General features: G+C 41.4%; 2 protein-coding genes across 2 annotated transcripts in view; both read right to left on the reverse strand.

Annotated features, from left to right (window-relative positions):
- Positions 1-30: 30 nt before the first annotated feature.
- Positions 31-4,971, reverse strand: gpr78a (G protein-coupled receptor 78a). The gene is made up of 3 exons (XM_054779353.1): positions 4,109-4,971; positions 3,863-3,976; positions 31-738 (listed from the first exon to the last, which is right to left on the reverse strand). The coding sequence occupies exons 1-3, from the start codon at positions 4,783-4,785 to the stop codon at positions 498-500; spliced, it is 1,032 nt and encodes a 343-aa protein (XP_054635328.1). The 5' UTR covers positions 4,786-4,971; the 3' UTR covers positions 31-497.
- Positions 4,972-19,968: 14,997 nt separating this feature from the next.
- pi4k2b (phosphatidylinositol 4-kinase type 2 beta) overlaps positions 19,969-22,006 on the reverse strand; it is a 13,453-nt gene continuing 11,415 nt past the window's right edge. The window contains exon 11 of the mRNA XM_054780091.1: positions 19,969-21,093. Coding sequence (XP_054636066.1) covers positions 20,920-21,093 — 174 coding nt within the window. The 3' untranslated portion in view covers positions 19,969-20,919. The remainder of the gene's footprint in view (positions 21,094-22,006) is intronic.

Raw genomic sequence — 22,006 nt, forward strand, 5'->3', positions numbered from 1 at the left:
ACATATGACAGCTCATCCTTTCAATGTGTATTTATTTCGTTGTCGCATGTATGGTACAATCACACGATGCCAGACTCGTGACATGTCACTTATCAGTAACACGCTTTTTTTGCACATGAATAACACTTCGTCACAAAGTCGATGTTACTTGAAATGTACAGTACGGTAGCACATAGAATGAAAATAAACACATGTGGCGTACATTGTTGATGTGAAGTAATCCTTGGCAATGCCTTTAGAAGCAAACTGATCAGCCCTCTGGAAAACGACAGTTAGAAGATAACGAAAGGACCTTTGGCACACACCACAACATGGAGAAGCTGCGTTCAGCTTACACTGTTGTGTGTCCTTGACAAATAAATTGGCCACATTGTGTCTTCGATAGTCACGTGACCGAGCCCTCAGTGTCAGTGTCCTTGAGCAAGGCACGGATTCCCTTCCATCTGACCATTGAGCAGAAGGGGTGCAATCTCATCGCAAATAGCTGCACAGTGACTTCAGGTCATTCTGGTGCAGTTGTCTTCTGTGGTGTCGAAGGTGCTGCTCCAAGTGCTGGCAGACAGCAAGTAATGATCCTTTCTCATGAAACGGCCGATGACACGCACCAGTACCTTCCTGTACTGATGCCGCAGAAGACAGTAGACAAACGGATCGCTAGAAGCCTTAGCATAGCACAGACATTTGGTGGTGATACCCCAGTACTGTGAGATGTGCACAGAGGGCAACAACTCCACTAACCTGCAGGAGGAGCCATGAAAGAAGTGAATTACATCCTTTTGTCAAAGCAAATTTCACGTATGATAAGTCATACATCTGAGCAATCATGAAAGTCAAGGCGGAATTGTTGAATTAATGTTGGCACTTGCGCATCATTGGATAAATTACTTTTGAAAAGTAATTCATTACGCCGTATTTTCCAGTCGCACATTTTTTCATAGTTTGGCTGGTCTTGCGCGTTCTCCCCGCGCATGCGTCGGTTTTCTCCGGGTACTCCGGTTCCCTCCCACATTCCAAAAACATGCATGTTAGGTTAATCGGCAACTTTAAATAGTCCATAGGTGTGAATGTGAGTGTGAATGGTTGTTTGTCTATTTGTGCCCTGCGATTGGCTGGCGACCAGTCCAGGGTGTACCTCGCCTCTCGCCCGAAGTCAGCTGGGATAGGCTCCAGCATACCCCCACAACCCTAATCAGGATAAGCGGCAGAGAAAATGGATGGATGGATGGGAGCGTATACCAGATACTTTTTGTTACAGAATATATTCTAATACGCTTCTGCCTCAGAGCATTTGTGTCTGTAAGTAATGTGCAACTATACTTGTATGACTCCTGTGTGGATTGAGAAATGTCGTATTTTGGACCGCAGAGTTACTTGATTAGGACACTAATTATGTCCGGCTTGGAGCTTCTGTGTCAGCCACTGAGCAAATATGATTCTCACTCTATTTTAATTCATTTGTGAATAAAAAAATGTTGTTAGAATACGGCTTTGATACATTTCTACGCACAGCGATGCGTCCAGGTGTTATGTCACGTATTACGTAGAAGTGTCTTCTTCGAGAACTCCCTGAGATCTATTAAACACGTATGTTTTTATTGTATTCATATACTTTAAAAAGGAGACTAACTAAAGAGACAGCTGAAAAAACTGACTTATTTCAGCTGTAGCTTTAGTTTGTTTCCTTGTCGCCATGACACCCCTAAAAAAACTAAAAACTAAAAAAATAACCTCATATTTGGCGATAGCTCGATCATAAATTTCGTGAAAATGCGACTTAAAGTACGGAAAATACAGTAGATACTAGTTATTGTTCCCAAAAAAGTAATTTAATAGTAACGGAATTACCCTTTCATAAAATATTGTATAAAATATAGTATACATGATGTCATTATTTACCAGGAAAAGTAATTATTGTGTTACATTTTTGGAAAACCTTCAATATGTAAAAGATCAGGCAGAGGGCTGAACATGTGGCTTGCAATTATCTACCAAAACGCTAGGGGGCAGTGTTTTGCTGAGAGAAAGGAACCACAGCCAGTTGACTAGCTATTTAGCTTCCTGTGTAGAAGCAGTGAACAATGGCAACTGAAGCGACATCAGTGCCTAATAACGTCACATCCCACTGTTGGCAAGTGATGCTGTTGGTAAACAACGTCGTTACTCCAAACACCGATCTTGTGTAGGTGTACCTAAGATTGTATCTTTTCACAAAAAGCTGTTTTTCTCTCCTTTTTTGCTGGGAACTGATATTTTCCTGAAACTTACGTATGTGTGCCTTGAAAAATCAGTCAAAATCGACTAAAATGGCCGTACTGAAGGGGTTGAATTTGGAAAAATGGCTGGGATTGAATGAGTTAACATAAATGGAGGTGGGTCAAGCCGCAGGGACCTGCTAGTGTCTAATCAAATGAATTTAAATACAGTATGATCTAGTAGAAATGGTGTAGTATACGGACATACTACTATAAAACATGAAAGTATCGTACAGTAGTACCTCGGATAACGTAAACCTCCTTTTGCGTAAATTCCACTGAACGTAAAGAATTGATGTAAAGTTTTTGCATCGTATTACGTAAGAAATTCCATATAACGTAAAGCGTCAAGTCGATGCAAGTTGAGAAATTCAATTTGAATAGCTCGCACGACAGAGAGAGGGAAACTTTTTCCATGACTAACAGAGTACACTTGGTGACGCCTTCTGACGCTTCACGCTCTCATTGGCTGATTATCGGGGCACCGCCTACGCTCTCGTCTCATTGGCTGACTTATACAGCGCGTACGTGAGTTTGTGTGAGAGACGGGCTTCTCCCTTCAGCCTCCCTTCCTCATCGTAGTCGCCCTTAAACTAGTTGATTGTTTTTGTTTTTCAGTTTTATTCATTTACAGTAATCTTATTGATTACCTTATTTTATATAGGAATGTTACTCTACTATGTTTATGCTAACGTTTTCTTATATTTTCCCACCATATTTGGTGGACTTTGAATATTTTGAGGGGCCAAAGGTGTGAGTTCGGGAAGATCTTGGAACGGATTAGGCTATTTACATGTATTCTACGCTTCGTATAACGTAAAAACCCTATAACGTAAACGTTCTCGGAACGGATTATTTACGTTGTAGGGGCGTCTACTGTATAGAAAAGGAGGAAAATAATCTTCCTTACACTAGTATTGTCTCTAGTGACAGTACTGTACACGATGCACAGCTGCAAAACTATTGCGTGCTTATTTAAATATAAAGACAAATACAGTAGTTTGTAAAGTACAGTCATGGGAAAAATGATTAGACCACCCTTGTTTCTTCATTTTATTGATCCATTTTAATGCCTGGTACAACTAAAGATACATTTGTTTGGACAAATATGCAAATATAGCTCATAAGAGTTTAGTTTAATATATCGATATCTAGCAACTTCCATGGTTTTCTTGATAATAACCAGAATCACTTACGTTCTTACATGATAGCTATAGCATTGTACTGCCGAAAAAAATGTAACTCTTATGAGCTATTCTTGTTGTCCTTGTTATATTCGTCCAAACAAAGGTACCTTTAGTTTATCAGGCATTAAAATGAACAAGAAACTGAAGAAACAAATGTGGTCTAATCATTTTTTCCATGACTGTATTTCTTAATTTGTTAAAAACAGACAAAAATATTTGAAAACCTATCACATTTTGACCCAATCCTACGGCTGGTCATGAAAGATGAACTATTATCCTAAAAATCTACACAAAGCAAACAAAGAAAATCGCATAACGATGTAAAGTTGCAGGAACGTAACTGAATGGACCCCCACGTAATACTGTATCACAGCAATACCAACGCACCGTTCTGAAAGTGTAGAAATTCAAGCAGATGATTACCTTGTTATAACATAAGGTGAAAAGCAGAAGATGAAGGAGCCGATGAAGATGCAAATTTTTTTTGTGGCGCGCTGCCTCCTCTTCTTCTGTTGTGCCAAACACCTCTCCTTCACACTGACAAGACAGAGAGAGACAGATGAATTCACGCCTGATATGACAACTAATATTAATGGTTGACATGATGACTTCAGCAGAATGTGCATTACATAATACAACAATGGAAAAGCAATAGTCCACATGTTGTACCTGGGGTGAATGTCAACCAGAAGGAGTAGAGTCTGCACTGTGATGACATCTATCCTCTTGCAGTGGGACTTGGCCACTCTCAAAACTTTGAGGTAGGAGAAGCACAGGATGGCCAGGCAGAAAGCAAAAGTGCTGCAGTGGAACAGCACGGTGAAGGTGGCATAGGCAGCCAGCTGTGACCTTCCCTTGTCGGCTAGATGAACGGTGCATGAGGCGTATGTGTGGCTGTAACCGCCCCAGTCCATCAGGAGCTGCGTCAGAGCAAAGGTGAGGGACTGCAACCAGGAGTAGACCACCATCAGCAAAGCATCCCGGTAGCGCATCTTGCTGGAGTAGCTGAGAGGAAACACCACTGCTATCCACCTGTCCAGGCTGAGGGCTGCCATGCTCAGCATGCTGTTGGTGGTGAGGAACGTCTCTGCAAAACTGACCATTTGGCAGAACGAGTTCCCAAAGGGCTCCGTGCTCTTAGCCACCCCGAAAAAGGTGGCGGGCATGTTGATGAAAGCCAGGAGGATGTTGGAGAAAGACAGGTTCAGGACGAAGATTCCTGGCACGTGGGACCTCAACTCGGAGCTCTGTGTGAAACATAGCAGCACTGACAAGTTGGTCACCAAGGAAACAACAGCCACCACCACTATGGACACTTCCAGGAGGAACTCCGGGATGGTCATCATTCGAGGCTCCACTTTGGCAGCACTTGCGGCTTGAGATGCTGGAAGGAACCTACATGTTCCCACCCGCTACATGCATGAGCTGTCCAGTGCTGAAACACCAAACTAGTCTGTGATAAGCCACCTCTGATACTTCAGTGATTCTTTTCACCTATTCTGGACTACCTGCGTCCAAGTCCGGAGGAGGAGTGTGTAGATGGTGGCTTGCTCTTTCTCTCTCTCTCACTCACTCCATCTCTCTCACTCCCTTTTCTCTTTGAAGGCTCCCAAACATGCGCACTAGCCGGCGCCTCCTCTCATGCTGGAGATGCCGTGCACCCTGCACGTGCAGCAGCTCGCTGGCTCATGTGACGCTTGAACAATATTCATGCAAGCAGCACTTAATATGGGCATGTCAGGGTGTTTGCACACTCATTTAGTCTGTTTTCCCCAGCGAGAAGTGAGTTAACTCCACGAAGGATGCAAGGAAAATAGAATGCATGACAAATCTATTTTTACCTAGCTAATGACTATTATCAATACATTTATCATTGGTATTCGATAGAAATACATCATAATGAGAGGTGTTTCTAGTATTGAAATAGTAAATGTAACCAAAATGTTCGATGCAGTGCAAAGCAAAGTACTAAATGTGGCTATTTCAAATGTAATTGTAACTGCATCATAATCTTTTGTCACCTGACTAAGTTACTCGAGAGGGGCAAAATATTAGAAACAGCTCTGCACACAATAATTACTAAAATAATGCAGTCAAACCTCAGTTTTCGTACGCCCCAATTTTCGTATGATTCGGTTTTCATCCAAATTTTCCCCAAAACGTTGCCTCGGTGTTTGTACAGTCTCGGTTGTACGTGTTGCACATAACAAACCCGTCCATTTGCCCTATACTGTATCGTTCCGCCAAATCAAGTGCATTGCTAACACCGTATCGCGTATGATTGCTAAATAACTCACCATGGGGCCAAGAACAGTTGCGAGTGCCATAAAGAAAGTGAGAAACACCATTGAATTCTATCTCACCAGGATGTATGGGGAATCTGCATCAACAGTAAGTCTCATTCTTTCGTCATTTGTATTTTTTTTTTTGCATGTTTTTTTTCTGCATGTAAAACTATAATTTATGAAATTTATTTTTTTTGTTCATAGTTTTGGGTGTCTGAAACGATTGAATTTGATTTCCGTTGTTTTTTTGCCTCGGTTTTCACACGTTTCGGTTTCGGTCGACCCTGTGTATGCATACACTGTAAAGAGCATCCATCCATCTTCTCTGCCACTTGTGCTCACTCGCGGGGGCATGCTGGAGCCTATCCCAGCTGACTGGCGAGACGCAAGGTCATGTAAGAGCAAAGAGAGGTAATTAGTCACTAAGTTTCTGTACCTTCAATTAAACACAAGAACACCGCCGCAATTTAAGTGTGACCGCAATGACAGATTGAGTTCAGGAAACAGCAGGTGAAACACGGGGGACTCGCTCGTTTCCATAGCAACGCCAGATCTCCGGTGGTCTCGTCACTCTTTGAACTTGATCCTCTTTCACGCTGATTTGTATCAAATCCCGATCAAACCACTTGCCAGCGAGCGTTGGTGTATTCAGACATCAGACATCAGAGACATCGACGTGTGTCATCTTTCTATTGGCGTATTTCATAAAAGGAGTGTGTCATGTGCGGGAAGGTCTTCGCAAAGATGGCATCCAGTGTGCAAGAGTGAGAGCGTGCTACCGCATGTGAGTGCACGGGCAGGCTATTTCTTATGATACGATACGTAGCGCGCACGTTGTACGTTAGTCGCCGCGCATGAAGCTCCTCTTAACAAGCACCTCCCCAGATGTTGTTTTTCCTCGCGGCCCCCATAGGCTCCATTTATATTCAATCATTAACAGGCTGCTGGAAGATCACGTCTCGTCCTTTTATTTTTGTCAGCCGCTATCCTCAGTGGAACTGCTGCCCTCGTGCATCTCAACTTAACGATTGGAGGAAAAACTCTCTTAGTTGCTAAGAAGGAAAATACAGAAAAATGGGAACAACGAGAAATACCTCCCCACCTCCCCTCAGTGGGAACCCACTAAGTGGTCACATGTTTCCTGTGCATTCTCGGGGCTGGGGAGGCGGTTATGCAAGCAACACAATGCTGATGGTACAAGCACTTAAGGAGTGCTGTAAGGAGGGTGAGGAGCCCACCCAGCAAACGGCCCATGGCGGTATGACTCTATCTATATGCTGCGTATGCAGGCTGATTACATAACACCACAATTCCCACGGTCGCCACCACAACACGGACCTCTTGCATCACTTCAGACCATTGCCTGAGAAGGATTCCCTGCTGCCCGCACCCATCTGTCCTGCACGGAAGTCTGTCTAAGCCTTCCTGAGGTTTGGTGCGTTGCAGGTGATGTTTATCCTCAGGTCAAACAGCCTTCACCTCCACTTCATAGGTGTTCATAGCAGGGACCCAGAAGTGTCTGTTCTGTTCAATGCAGAATCAGAGTCAGGAGGAACGGGTACTGTGGATGTGACATAAGCACATAAAGTGGAATAAAAGATGGTGTGAGAGGGACGGCAGTACAAAGTCGTGGGTGTTTCTGGAGTATGTGTAAATAAGTCTGAGCTCTGCAAGCGATGGAGCAAACGCTCTGCGCATGCACGCCAACTCACATGTGCAGACATACACAGAGGCACACTCGTTTCCATCCACGCTTACTGTCACTCCAGCTAGCTCGCCCCTGCATGGCTCTCCCTCGCTATATCCCTCCCAGTCACGTGCTGATAGTGGAGAAGGCTGACTGTCGAATGGCTGTGTGATGCTAATGCGAGATGAAAATAGCATGTGAACAATGCTTTAAGTTTGCTGCTGGTATTGATCCGTGGGCTGTTACAAAAATAAGCTTTGAGCATTTGTCAGGTCGATGCAGATTACCTCAATCGCTTAGTAATTTAAAGTCCCAGTTTTTCGGATTTTGTAAGAACAGCCTCCAATGTTTTGGAATTTGATTTTTTTCAAACAGATGGAGTCAAACTAAGCTAATATTAGAATGATGGGAAGAGAGAAGTATAGAGGAAGAAAGGTGCAGCTCATGAGCCAAAGCATCATGTGACACATCATGTGTCATGTGCAGGGGGGCATTGTAATGACATGGGAATCTATAGCTGCTGCTGGAAGTGGCTCACTATCTCACTCATTTATTGCGGTTAATTGATTCCAAACCCAACCTGTGATAAGTGAATTTCCGTGAAGTAGGATTCCTTCTTTATAAATGCAATATTTTCGTAATTATGGCATATAATAATCTTCGAAATAGGATTTTTAATGTTATCAGAGCCATTGGGACATGAAATAACACCCCTATAGTCACCTTCACACTCTTAGTACTTAACATAGTCAATTTAATCAGAGAAAATAAGCCATTTAAGACTTGTGTGTGTTGCAGTAAATGTGTTTTGGATGTGAGGGGGACAGAAAGTGACGTCGTGGGTTCAAAAGCACGGGTTACGGCGGCAACGGTAGCCCGTGTTATTATTATGATCATTATTATTATTGTCCCTGTTGTGAGATAATTCAAATCTGCGATAAAAACCTTTTGTTCCGGCGATCAAGTCTGCCGGTAGTCTCGTCGAACATTAAAGTAACATTACTGACACCTAGCGACCAGTGTAGAATACTACATTCTCAATTTGAATGTTCCTTAATGCCTTGTATTTTATTTATATATTTTATATTTATATTTATATTTATATATTTTAGTTCATTTAGCCGTTTTTAGGATTAAAAAATGCTTAACTTAAGCAAAAAATACGTAAAATCTGATTGAACATGCATATTGTTTTTACTGTTTTTACTAACTAAGTGTTCTGGCAGAGGGATACAATCTAGTAGCAACTATGGAGTGCTCATGTCAACAGCAGGTTACCGGGAAGCAACTTAACAGGGTCAAGATTGCGTTTTTCACAACAAAATCATGTTCATACGCTACACCCCCAACGCAGCAAAACGATGAGGACACATACAAAAATGCATTCAAGCAGACTGACTTAGCGCAGATAGACGCGTTAGAAGTGCTATTTTCATCTGCTGCATTCATGATGTCTAACGCGGAGGATAAGCTTTTAAGCTGTTTGATCGCCCTGTTTTCAACTATTTAATGTCTTTGTGCAACACACCATGCACACTCGCACAACCGGAGCAAATCATTTCAACGACATGCACCGATTTTCTCATTAACGTGCCAACCCTTGTTCTACAAAGATACTGAGTTTGTATGGAGCCATGTTGATTTTTATTTTTATATTTTGGAAAGACACATTATCTTATACAGGGGTGTCCAAACTTTTTCCACTGAGTTCCACATACTGAAGAATGAAAGGATCCAAGGGCCACTTTGATATTTTGTATATACATTGGTCCCCAACTTACGAACACCCGACTAGCAAACACTCGCGGATACGAACACAAGCCGACTGGTCTATATTTTATTTTATTTTGCCTTGAAGTCAGTCGCTCAATCAGTATTTATTCTGCTACTGTACATGCTTGACCAGGAGAGGGCACTGTGACACTTCTAATGGGACCAACAGAGGCAGCGTTGGGACCAACAGAGGAAGAGTTAGACGCTGGGGAGATACAGTGTAAAGCTAAATGGAAAGCTAAATTGTACAACCCGGACAGAGCGAGTGATTAAAGTTTATGAAGAGTTAATAGGCCTGCTTAATTCTACACCACCCATAGAACACTACCTCTTTTAGAAGAGTCTAATGACCACGACGATTTGTCCTTTTTTTCAATAACTCCTCCTCCAACTCCTCCACAACAACGTATCCTCGGCGACTCCTCTTCAAAGGTAAATAACATTTATGATTACGTATTATTATATCACTTTTATTATTGTTTTTTTCATTAAATATCCATTATTAATTATTCATTAATATTACTACTGCATCCAAACTCATATTTACATACATACACATATACTGTATATGTATACACGTACATGTAGTACCCATATCATTGGTAATATTACCTTTTCCCCTACTTAAGAACGATTCAACATAAGAACGGTCGTCTGGAACCTTTCATTTCATTAGTTGAGGACTTAGTGTATATCAAGAAAAAACTGCATCTCAGCTTTGTGAGACAGTGAAAAAAGGTATTATTAGCATGAACGTGTTACGGCGCGTGCAGTGTGGACCAGTGACTGCAGAAGCACATGGAGCAATTAACTGTCTTTAATCACAGATGAGGATGATGCATTCAAATAAAGGTAAGTGAAAAAGGAGAACACAGGCCACTGGAGGCAGCATCTTACGGCTGCGCACCAGGAAAAAGAGTAATAATTCCAAAACTCTTCTGGCAAAGAGGTCAGGGACAACTGGGCTACACCAGGACACAGAGACGCCGGCTCAGGTGGTATAGATGATGCCAGGGAGCGATGAGAGGAATGCTAGCTCCGTGGAAGGACTGAAGACCAAACGCTTGGCGTACAGTGAAACATGAATGATTAACAAGGAGCCAAAGTCTCCGAGCTGCCCCCACTCAGCCTAAATAGATTAAGAACCCGGATTAAGAACAGGTGCGCCCAGTTGTCCCACCCCCAACCGAGCGCCCAACTGTAGGGAGAAACAAAGAAGAGCGACCACCACACAGCAAAACGAACTTTGCTCTCTTTTTGTGATTTTTTTTTTCCAAATACGTCAAATTTCTTCTTGTAAATGTTCTTCTCCTAATATTATAACTTATATTTACAACTGATGTTTACAACTTTGATATTTACAGTAAAAATGATATGATAACACAAAATGTAAAGTGAGAATATTAAAATAATAATTAATAATATTGCAAGTCCATTCTTTTTAAATTGCAACCTTTTTTTGTCATTAGAATGTGACTTTTTCCTCTTAATAATTAGACTTTATTCCTGTAAAATTACAGATGTTTTTTTCCTTTCTGCTGTTGCCCCCCCAACCCCCCCCAACTATTTCAACTTTCTTCTTATACATTTTCTTCTCGTATGACTTTATTCCCAGAATATTTTGACCTTAATTTCGTAATTTTATAACTTTTTCCCCAAACAGATTTTCAAAAAATGACAACATTTTGTTTGTTTCTCGACTTACAACTCTAAAAAAAAACTATGCTTTCAAGAAGATTTCTACTTAGTGCTCCTAAAATGCTGTTATTTATCCTCATAATATTATGTTACGTTATTCTCGTAAAATTACGACCTTTCTCATGTCTCAGATCTCAGATCTATATGAATATTTTGGTGTTCTTATTGTAAAATTACGTCTGATTTTTCCATTTTTACAGCTGTTGTTTTTTTTTTTTTGTTTTGTTTTCTTGGTAATAATACTTTTAGAATGTGCTGCGGGCCGCAAATGGCCCCCAGGCTGCACTTTGGACACCCCTGCCACATAACATGACTTTCTTTGACCATGTTCCACACGTGAATAGGAGGAATTTAAAGCTGAAAGTCCACTTCCTTCCTGGTAAACTGTCGCATACATGCATAGAAATAAATCCAGGCGTGTGTAGTTTTTGAGAAGTGATCTCCCTTAGCGCGACACACAGCACACCTGCGACTACTACAGCAACATGTGAGGACAAAAGCTGCACATCGTCTACTGAACGAGGCACGAAACTTCACATGCCTTCACGTCACTTGCTCAGCACACAAATTGTCAGTAACTGCACTAGGTCAAGGCCGCACGGTGGTCTAGTGGTTAGCATGTTGGCTACACAGTCACAGTCCAGAGATCGGGAAGTTTGATTCTCTCTTGGGCATTTCTTTGCGGAGTTTTGCATGTTCTTCCCGTGCGTGCGGGTACTCCGGTTTCCTCCCACATTCCAAAAACATGCATGTTAGGTTGATTGGTGACTCTAAATTGTCCATAGGTATGAATGTGAGTGTGAATGGTTGTTTGTCTGTATGTGCCCTGCGATTGGCTGGCGACCAGTCCAGGGTGTACCCCGCCTGTCGCCCCAAGTCAGCTGGGATAGGCTCCAGCATACCGTCGCGACCCTAATGAGGAGAAGCGGTATAGAAAATGGATGGATGGATGCACTAGGTCAAAAATATGTGCATGTAACATGCAATGTTGTGCATTCATACAATGCACTGTACATACAGTATCAGTGACAAAGAGGTGCATCAACTGCTAGTTTACCATAAGCTAATTATCATGTGAACCACCGTTTCATACTCCTTCACATTTACAAACCTGAAAATCAGAATTCTGTATATACTGGATCCCCGTATATTGACAATTCAGTATTCACGTCCCTGCAAATTCACTGATTTTTGGTAAAAACAAAAAACTTTGCTCTTCTCCTCGAAAATATACACCAGCAGACAATACATTTCATTCACCCTAAATCGGTAAGAATTTAGAACTGTGTAATAACACTGCATAAAAGCATAATAATAACAACAGTAGCATACCAGCACAATACCAAAGCATACAGTACAACATACATGTTAGATATAACGACGATGCAAGATGGCAACACTCAATCTGCCCTCAAAATTTGCAGCAAAAGTTAATAATGTGATGGTAAATCGCTACCGGAATTATATGCACTTGTCGACTCCCTCAAAATACACACGCACCCCAGCATTATATGACTATAAGTTCTTCAAACACTCAGTACACCACACAAGCAGCAGCAATGAAGACTGGCGACCAACCCATCACAGCATCCACGCACGTTTAATGAACTTTACGGTACTTACAACGATATCGCTTATGCAAATTCACGCACGCATACACACACCCACGCAGAGGTCACATCTTGAAAATGTCACTGAATTATTTAAAATCCTACAAAATGCTCGAGGGAGGGGGAGTTGAGGGGAAAGGCTGCAGATAGGCCTTGGAAAGAGGCATAACAGTGTGGAGGGAGAGAAATAGAAAGCATGAGTCAGCAGTCTGCCAGAAAGAAGGAGTTGAGAAACAGAGGAAGGCCTCGCAGGATTAGTCATCTCTGGAACTCTGACAAAAGAATTTGCGGCCTCACTTTACTCTGTGTGTGTGTGTGTGTGTGCGTGTGTGTGGGTGTGTGTGTGTCATTTTGAGGCCATCCAGCTTTTAGGAATTTGTGTAAAAAAACAAGTACAGCACACCGGTGTTGCTGTGTAAAAAGCGCTTAGCTAAAAGCAAAATGAGTACTTTGGCCCGGGCATACTAGAGTATTTTGGGTTTGTGCAATGAGATTTAAAGGAAGGTCATAATTTGTTATGCATCCTGTTTTAAATAGTATGTCAGCAGAATGTAGACTATCTTTATTCTGAAAATAGCTCTTACAGCCAGAGCCATGTCCCAAGCCGCAATTCCATTTCTTATTTCTTAGAATACTATGAGGACGAGTTCAACAATCAACAACCAAAAATGTGACTTAGCGTCAGTCACAAAGCTACTGAGTTGAAGTGAGGGGGTACAGGATTCGTTATAACACCGTTGACGCCGCTGTCAAACACAACCAAGTTACCTGGTTTACTTCCAAGTTGTTCTAACTGAAAATGTTCTATACTAAATAACATCAACTTAAATCATCAATCCCAGGCTCAAACTGTCACCAACATAAAACCTTTATCAACTATTTAAGACTGAATAAAACTAAAATCCCCCCCAAAATTTGTAGGGATTCATATGTTTTTTTCAAGCCGATACTGATACCAATAATGTCCTGCTTCTCAAGACAGATATCCATAACCGATACCGCTTTCTATCTGTAATTTTTTTTTACATTTACATTTAAAGGGATAGTTTAGATTTTTTGACATGAAGTTGTATGATATCCCCATCAGCCGTGTAGTGCATCAACAGTGACTCCAACACCCCCCAGTATATGTTTTACAACCTTTCTGCTCGCACGGGAAGTGAACAAAATGTAAATGACGAAGCCAGCAAGTGAAATATTGTGTCAACGTGTAAAAACGATGGTGCGAATTAGTTATCGGCAATCGACACGGAGAGGGTAGGGTTGAAAAGCTTTGTTTCTTCGCATTCCTTTTCAGACTTGTTGAATTGTGCAAACGTAACCACATGAAGCTCCTTAATGCAACTCGTTAAGCATGTCTGAAATAAATAAACCATACCATACCATATTTTTGTGTGAGCACTATTGTTATGTACCACTAAAAAATGTATTAAATGAGTGTATTTCTGTCTTCTAAGATCAACTTAACCATTTTGTCTGAGGAAACCATGAGCGTCTACAATTCCATCCCTTATTAAGTCCTCTCAATCATTATAAAATGTATGAAATTATGAATGCAATACTTAAGAAAAATAGAATATAGCGCTACGTGGGCCAACGCGGCATGTACTGTATACTTTTGCAATGAATGTGCATTAAACTCTTCCAGAAGTGGAGAGACGGCACAGATTACAGACCACTCAACATATGGCCCTACTTAGTGTTTTCCAAGACTAATTGACAGGTCATGGAACCATCTTTTATAGAGACGTTGCCTTTGTTTAGCTTACACTGTGCAATGAGCTTGCGTGTGTTTGTGTGTGTCTGTGTGTGACTCGCCCACTGCAGACAGACGCAAGCAGTTAGGGCTTGTACTTACTGTACTGTACTGAATTTCTGTCATGTCAGATGTCTCAGTCTGTAGACTCTGCCTCAAAGATCCTCTGTATCTCCGAATAGCACGTTTCTTTCCCATGCAGGTTTCTGTGGAGTGTGCGTCCGTGTCTTGCTTTTGCAAGCAACAAAGATGTGAAGTGACTTATAAGATTCAAGATTCAAGAGTTTTATTGTCATATGCACAGTAGAACAGGTAGTTCTGATGTGCAATGAAATTCTTGTTCTGTTCATTCTCCCAGCAGAAAGAAAGAAAGAAAAACACAAGAAAATGAATAAGAACAGAAGAAACATTAATAACAATAAATTAAGCAACAACAACAGAAAAGACATTAGCTTTTTCAAAATGGGGACTTGGAAGAGCCTTCAAAGCACCTTTCATGTTGCTGTAGACTTGGTACAGGATGCTATTTGCCCTCGTGGGAAAGCCTACATGCTGGTAACATTCGGGGAGAACAGTCCCGAGGCTCTGTGTCCACAAGACGCCGAAGTCCGATCTCCCCGGCAAGCGGCAAATGTCCCCAACCGGACCGCCGAGTCCAGTAAATCCTCCGCAAACACACAGCACTCTCCGATCTCCCGTAGCTGCAATCCTTGCTCTCAGCTCGTCCATCCTGTCTTCGAAAGAGCGGACGCTGGCCAGCAGCAGGCTCGGCAGCGGTGGCCCAGTCGCTACAGCCTTTATCCTAGCACGCAGGCCGCCCCTCCTGCCTCGCCTCCGCCCCGGACGCTCCTGGGCATTTAGCTCACCAGGCCCGCAGGCTGCTGCGTCCTCCCGACACAGAAGAAAGCCAGTCCGAGAGGCTGAACGAAAGCTCATGGTGAACCCCGCCGATGTTCAAAAGTTGTCTCTATGCTGCAAAAGTTGTCTCTATGCTGCAATGCAACGCAGCACGTTGAATGTCCAACATGAACAACAAAATAGCAAAAAAATAGAAAAAAAACGGGAGAGTGAAACAGAGACGTCTGCCACGGAGGGCGCCGTCTTGTTTTAATATATTATAGGTGTTATAAAAACACCTTATGAATGTAAATTGTTCTTACAGTCCACATACAGCATCACATAACATTTATACACCCCAGCATTTCATTATACAGATTTTGTCAAAGGAAAATACCATAAAAATGAAACTTGGTTATACTTTAGAGTAGTCACTGTACAGCTTGGAAAGCAGTGTAGATTTGCTGTCCTCTGGAAATAACTTAATACACCGGGAGGGTCGTGGACAACAAGTCAGAACTTACATTAAAAGATTTTATATAATTGTCTGATAGTCTGAAGTCTGTTTCGATACAAATACAGTCAAACCTGTCTTAGCGGCCACCTGTATAGAACGGCCACCTGCCTATAGCGGCCACTGGAAAATCCCTCGCAGAAAATTTGCGTGTTATAGACCCTGTGTATAGCGGTCACCTGTCTAACGCGGCCAGCGGCCGCCCATTTTGTATCCCTTGGTCAATATCTGACCGCATATAGCGGCCAAAATGCCGACTCAAGCAGAAGCTTCATGCACGAAAAAGTTTCATTTTTTTAAGCAACGAAGCCGTCGTGTGTGGACTTTAATTACTGAGTCCTAGCTCAGTCACAATCATTCACAAGATCCACACAAACTGTCAGTTGTTCCACATAAAAAAAGTCGTCTTCTTTGGAGCTTGTTGCAGACAGTGACACCGTTTATTTCCTGGTGTGAGACAATGTGCACTGGTCAATACTGTATATGTATTGTATGTATGTATGTATATGTATATGTATATGTATGTATATGTATCTGCAAACACAACAAGCTTCTAATCACAGACATGTTAATATGTGCGCACACAAATTAAAAATGGCCGCCAACCTGTCTATAACGGCCACCTGCCTATAGCGGCCACTTTTGCCGTTTCCCTTTAGTATATTTTTGATTGGCATCTTCAACCTTGGTATAAAGTATACTGTACACATATTAATCAACTATCATTTCATATGATTGATGTTTCCTCTTAATATTGTGCTCTGAAATACATTTTGCACACGTAATTGAGTATATTTTTGTTTAAAAGGATGGCATGCATGCGTTTTAAAGGGCACTTTGAAATAAAATTACATTTTAAGCTATAAAAGTGGGTCACCACGTACTGACCGCGTGAAAACGTGGGTCCCAGGATGAGCATATCCAAGTTTCATTCAGTATTACCCCTTGAGAGGATCCACATAATGACAATGCCAGGGACGTAGTTACATTTGTGAGACACTGTATGTGAACAACAAAACACAACTTGTTTTTTAATGGAACTCACATTAGCCCTTAGTATGTTGGCCTCTGTTGCAAAGTTCCTGGAACCTTGTGGTGGGTGCCAGCCATGCGTGGGATGGACTTAAATGCTGAGGGGAAGTGAATACAATGCATTAGAATATACCGTGCTTTGTGCAGTGGCGCACCATCATGGTGGACAGAAAACAACCTTCTCCAAACTGTTTCCACAGAGATGCAAGCATAAAATTGGCCAAAATGCCTTGGTAAGATGATGAATTCCGATTCAGAGTGAAGTCAGGCGTGTAGCCCAACCCAGTTGATTAATACATTGATTGGAAGGTGTGTCCGCATATTGCTATTTATATTTTGAAGATAATGCTTGGTTGTTTGTACCCCTTGGTAGGTTCCAGCTTAACCGTGACCCTGAACAGGATCAGCAGCGTTGTGTTTCCTTCTGTTGTACCCTTGAAAAGTGCAAATTACAAACAGTATGTTGTCTCAGAGTACTTTTTTTGTTTTGGCTAAATGAATGAAATACCACAAGTGCGGCAAGTACTTCCGCTGTGTACTTTATTCCAAAAATGATCCTTTCTGAAACAGATGTTTGTTCCAAACTACACTCAACTTGACCCCTCTGTATAACAGCCACGTCAGAAAGAGGTTTCAACTTCCAAAATGCCATCTATTGGCTACTTTGGGAATGGTGCATTGTATTTTCTTGGACAAGTCTATGCTCTATCTGGCCTCTAGATGGCGATGCATTCATGGATACGGAGCTTACAGAAATAGCAAACTTCCCCATTGACCAAAACATACGTAGTACATACTGTAGTCAATCAGTGGGTCCCAAACTTTTTACAGTCGCGTACCCCTTCAGAAATTTGACTTTAAGTCGTGTACCCACTACACAACAAATTTTTACTTTTGGAATAAACTCCCTGTGAGTCAAAAACAACAAAATGTTAGTGTACATGCGTGACCATAGCACAGACTCTACAGCTGAGTAAAAATAACCACTGTTTTTGTTGACCTTGCACCCCTTTTTCTGAGTTACAATTTCACTCCTCAGGATCAGGATCTGATCTTACATAGAGTATATGGAACACTGAAACTGAGTTCATTTAAATGTTAACTCATTGGTGTTAGGAGGAGCACTCAAAATCTATATTTAATTCAACACTTTTTGGAGTTAACAATTCTACATTATTCATATATTCTATGGATAAATTACTGCTGCAATGTACTGTTTACAACAGGTTTTAGTCCACAGACCACCTTCAAGGTCATAACAGCGCAGCTTAAGTTATGTAAAACAGTCAATAACAAACACACTACATTAGATTTAGTCATCAGAACAATAAAAAAATTGCAATGTCTGTTTAGTGCAACATTGTGAAGCATGAGGTAAACCACTGAATTCACTCCAGCACATAAAGCGTCTTTGTGGATCCCATTCTGATTAGTCAGATAATACAATTTTCTGATACAACATAAAATGCTGAATCACACCCATGACTTGGCATCAAAGCACTTGAAATGTGTGAACTGCCCCCTTTCTGTCAACAATATTTTTCTTGGCATGTGAAGATGGTGCTTCACCCCCTTGTTGCAGAAGAGACAAATCTGAAGATCACCAAACAGAGTACCGTAGTGCTTATAAAAGGCTAAGATATCACAAAACTACCAAGATTGCAGTCCTGGGGGTTGAAGACAAAACATGAACATCACCTCATACTACATTACTTACCAAGCGTCACTGTCTTGCCTCAGCAGCCATCAGAGTTCCTGGAGGATTCAGCCAATGAGAGTTCTGAAATGCAGTAGACAACTGTCTCCGAGTTAAGATGTAAATCCCATAATATTTCTCTGCAAACACAGAAGTGATGTAATGCTCCACCATCATCAGTGTAGATGACAAAACAGTCTTACTGCTGCACGTTCTGGAAAGACATCCTCATCCACTTCTACATTGTGGTCATGTGTGACTTCCAGTATTGTGTCGTCTATGAGAAAGTTCTCCTGGACTGCAACAAGACAAGCAGCACTTCTTTATACATATTTCTTCTTTGCCCATCGTTGTACCCAGTCGCAGACTTAGCAATTTTGGGGCCTAAGGCAAACACAGCCAGGGGCCCTCTTGATATGTTATTTTAACACAAAAAAGCAGGAAAGGCAGCCTCAAAGGCCCCTATCAATGTATACAACATTGCACTAAATTACTACAGGGTGAACAGAATGAGAAATTAAAGTTTTCGTCTTGGAACTCTGCCATGCAGGCCGTTTTTGCCCAGTGTCTTTCTTATGGTGGAGTCATGAGCACTGACCTTAAATGAGGCAAGTGACGCCTGCAGTTCTTTGGAAGATGTTGAGGGGTCTTTTGTGACCTCTTGACTGAGTCGTCGCTACGCTCTTGGGGTCATTTTGGTTGGCTGGCCATTCTTGGGAAGGTTCACCACTGTTCCATGTTTTGGGCATTTGTGGATGATGGCTCTCACTGTGGTTCGCTGGAGTCCCAAAGCTTTAGAAATGGCTTCATAACCTTCCAGACTAATAGATCTCAATTCATCTTAATTTAATGGGGGGGGAATCACTTTTTCCACACAGGACCATGTAGGTTTGGATTTGTTTTCTCACTTAATAATACAAAGTTTCATTTAAAAACTGCATTTTGTGTTCAGTTGTGTTGTCATTGACTAATATTTCGATTTGTTTGATGATCTGAAATATTTAAGTGAGACAAACATGCAAAAAAAAAAAGAAATCAGGAAGGGGGCGGACACTTTTTCACACCACTGTATCATGTGCATGCAACTGAAAGGGCAGCACATTGTCTGCTTGTACATGTGAGCATGTAAACGAAATAAGTGTCAAGGGCTTAATTAAGGTAAATAGATTGACACATTAAGATTATCTAGTCCCATGCAAACTTTCTATATATCATGCACATGCAACATTTGTGTTGTTTTAATCATCCTCTAGAGCACGGGTGTCCAAAGTGCGGCGCAGGGTCAATTTACCGTCAGGGGCTTGTTTTGAAATAACTAAAATGCCAATGTTGAAATTTAAACTTTTAACATTTTTTCGCCACAAGATGGCAGTGTGAGCTTTTTAACGGCTGCTTAGGCTCTTCATTACATAAAAAAACTGTATGACGTTTTTTGCCCCCCACCTTTTTTTGTTTTTTTCCTACCATGTATGTGTGGGTCACCATATCAGTAAAAAAAAAAAAAAAAAAAAAAAAATGCTGTCACTACATTGTGTAACTTGAGTGGAAATAATGTTAAAAAAGGTTCAGTACAGGATATTCTAGTTTGGACCACAAATTGAAGAACAGTCAAAAGCGTCAAAAGACCATAAAACAAGATGATATTTCCCAACGTTGATTTATTTTTGTTAAATATACAGCTCTGCTCATACAATCGTTACGTTGGAATAAAAATGTCAAGATGCATACAAAAGAAAACACCAGTGCGCTGACCCTCCTCTTGATGTGGTATTTCACAAAAACGGAGTGACAGCGGTGCATGCTGCAGTGTAAATACATGTCAAAAAACACATACATTCAGATTGTTTTTAACAGCATTTACTCATATTGAAATGTTTAGGAAGATTTCTAACAAGAATCAGAGTAGAAAGAGTAAACAGATTACATTCAAGCAACACAGTTATTCCAAGTCCTCCAATGAGGTTTGTATTCAAGTTTCAACAATAGTATTTTCTTGAGGCTTCTGAAAACTTCTGCAGACAGAGTTTTGGCAGTAGCGAGTGTTGGAGACACAGGCTTTGTGTTTGTTCTACAGATTCCACAAAGGACTGCTGGGTTAAGGGCGCTTTAATTCACTTAAATGAACCTAATCATACACTCATCACATTTGAGAAAGTATCCCTAACAAGGCAGACAAAGTGACTATTTTTGGACTTTGCGTATATCTCAAAATGCACTTTCTGGTTCAAAGATGGTGGACCACTAGGGTGTTTTTTTTGGGGGGGGGGGGAGCTACTAAATGTTCTGTATATAACTGGAGTGACTACCAAAACAACAGAAAAAGTATTTTTTGTGTCTCAACAATAATCAAAACCCATATAAACTAGTGTCCAAGTAAGTCAAGTAACCATGGCAACCCCAAACTCTGCAATAACATCACTATGCTGGGAGCAAGCTGAAGCTCAAGTTCTTCAAAAAACATTCTTCATTAGCCAGATCTTTCCTACAGAACGTTAAATATCATCAGTTTCCAGTGAGCAGTTCCTCTTCCTCACTTTCTGCATTTGGGACACAATTTGTAAAAACCAACACCATGGCTGACATTCCCACTCTCTACCAAGAGGAGAAAAAGGGACGCTTGCAGTGGAAGGTTTGAGTGAAGGCATTGCCCAGTGTGACCACACGACCCTGCCCGCCTGATCGGCTGCGCTCCACCACCACTCTGGGCATCTGCACCAGCTGGAGAGGGCTCTTGCCATCCTTTAGTGCCTGGGTGAGGTTCAACACCTGATGCAGGCAAGATTCATGTCAATTACACACAGGGAGGACCAAAATTATGACAAGTAAATAAAAGCTGAATAAAATAATAAAGTGGTTAGTAGGCCTGGCACAGTAACACATTTTGCTGGACGATAGTTGTTCTACAAATTTTTGCAGATAAATGATACTATTTTGAGACCATTTTTCCATTAATGTAATGTAAAAAAAAAACTGTACTTAAATAAAAACCATAACCAAAAAAAAAAAACTGTTAAAAAAAAAAAAGCACTCCAATAAGAGCCAAACACAACAATAAAAACAATAAATAAAATGAATCGAGTCTCTGTTAACAAAATGGCACTTAAATAATAAATAATGAACACTGGCTTAACATGTAGCGAACGACCTGTTGTGAGCGCGCACCATTTTGCGCTGTTTTTTTTATATTTTCTTTACCAAACGCCTTAGTAACTGTCGACTGTCGGGACGAAGGCTCCGCTGCACCTCGAGCGGCAACTTTTTTCCCCAATTGGCAAAACTGGACAGGATGGTTGTGTTTGAGGTGTGCATGCAAGTTGGTTGTGTTCCCCTTTTTTTCTCGACACTACTCTCCAACAAATGCCACAGATCGCCTCGTCAGTGTTCATGGGCTTACTTTGTTAAATATTCCCACACTGGGGCTGTGGCATTCGCCTTAGCAACCATCGCTTTCATGCCTTCATTCATATTTGAGTTTGCTCAATTGCAGGCTGCAGCACTCTACGCGTGTGCACTCGCTAGCAGCCCCGCCCACTGGAACAAAGAGACTGAATTACTGACAGGAGGGTTCACTCACTCTGTTCATTCCGCTATAGAACCAACACATCCAGGTGTTAAGACAGATACAAAGTGAACCCTCTTGTCATCCAGCCTGTTTGATAGAGAAAGAGAAGGAAAACAA

Source organism: Dunckerocampus dactyliophorus, chromosome 6 (assembly GCF_027744805.1).
Source record: "Dunckerocampus dactyliophorus isolate RoL2022-P2 chromosome 6, RoL_Ddac_1.1, whole genome shotgun sequence".
NCBI classification, from domain to species: domain Eukaryota; kingdom Metazoa; phylum Chordata; class Actinopteri; order Syngnathiformes; family Syngnathidae; genus Dunckerocampus; species Dunckerocampus dactyliophorus.

What these genes read in the sequence shown, in the direction of transcription:
- gpr78a (XM_054779353.1), bottom strand. Translation starts at nt 4,785, where the DNA reads ATGATGACCATCCCGGAGTTCCTCCTGGAAGTGTCCATAGTGGTGGTG. An exon ending in CTGGTTGACATTCACCCCAG is followed by an intron (nt 3,977 to 4,108) that starts GTACAACATGTG and finishes CTGTCTTGTCAG; the next exon opens with TGTGAAGGAGAGGTGTTTGG. An exon ending in TCACCTTATGTTATAACAAG is followed by an intron (nt 739 to 3,862) that starts GTAATCATCTGC and finishes CTCCTCCTGCAG; the next exon opens with GTTAGTGGAGTTGTTGCCCT.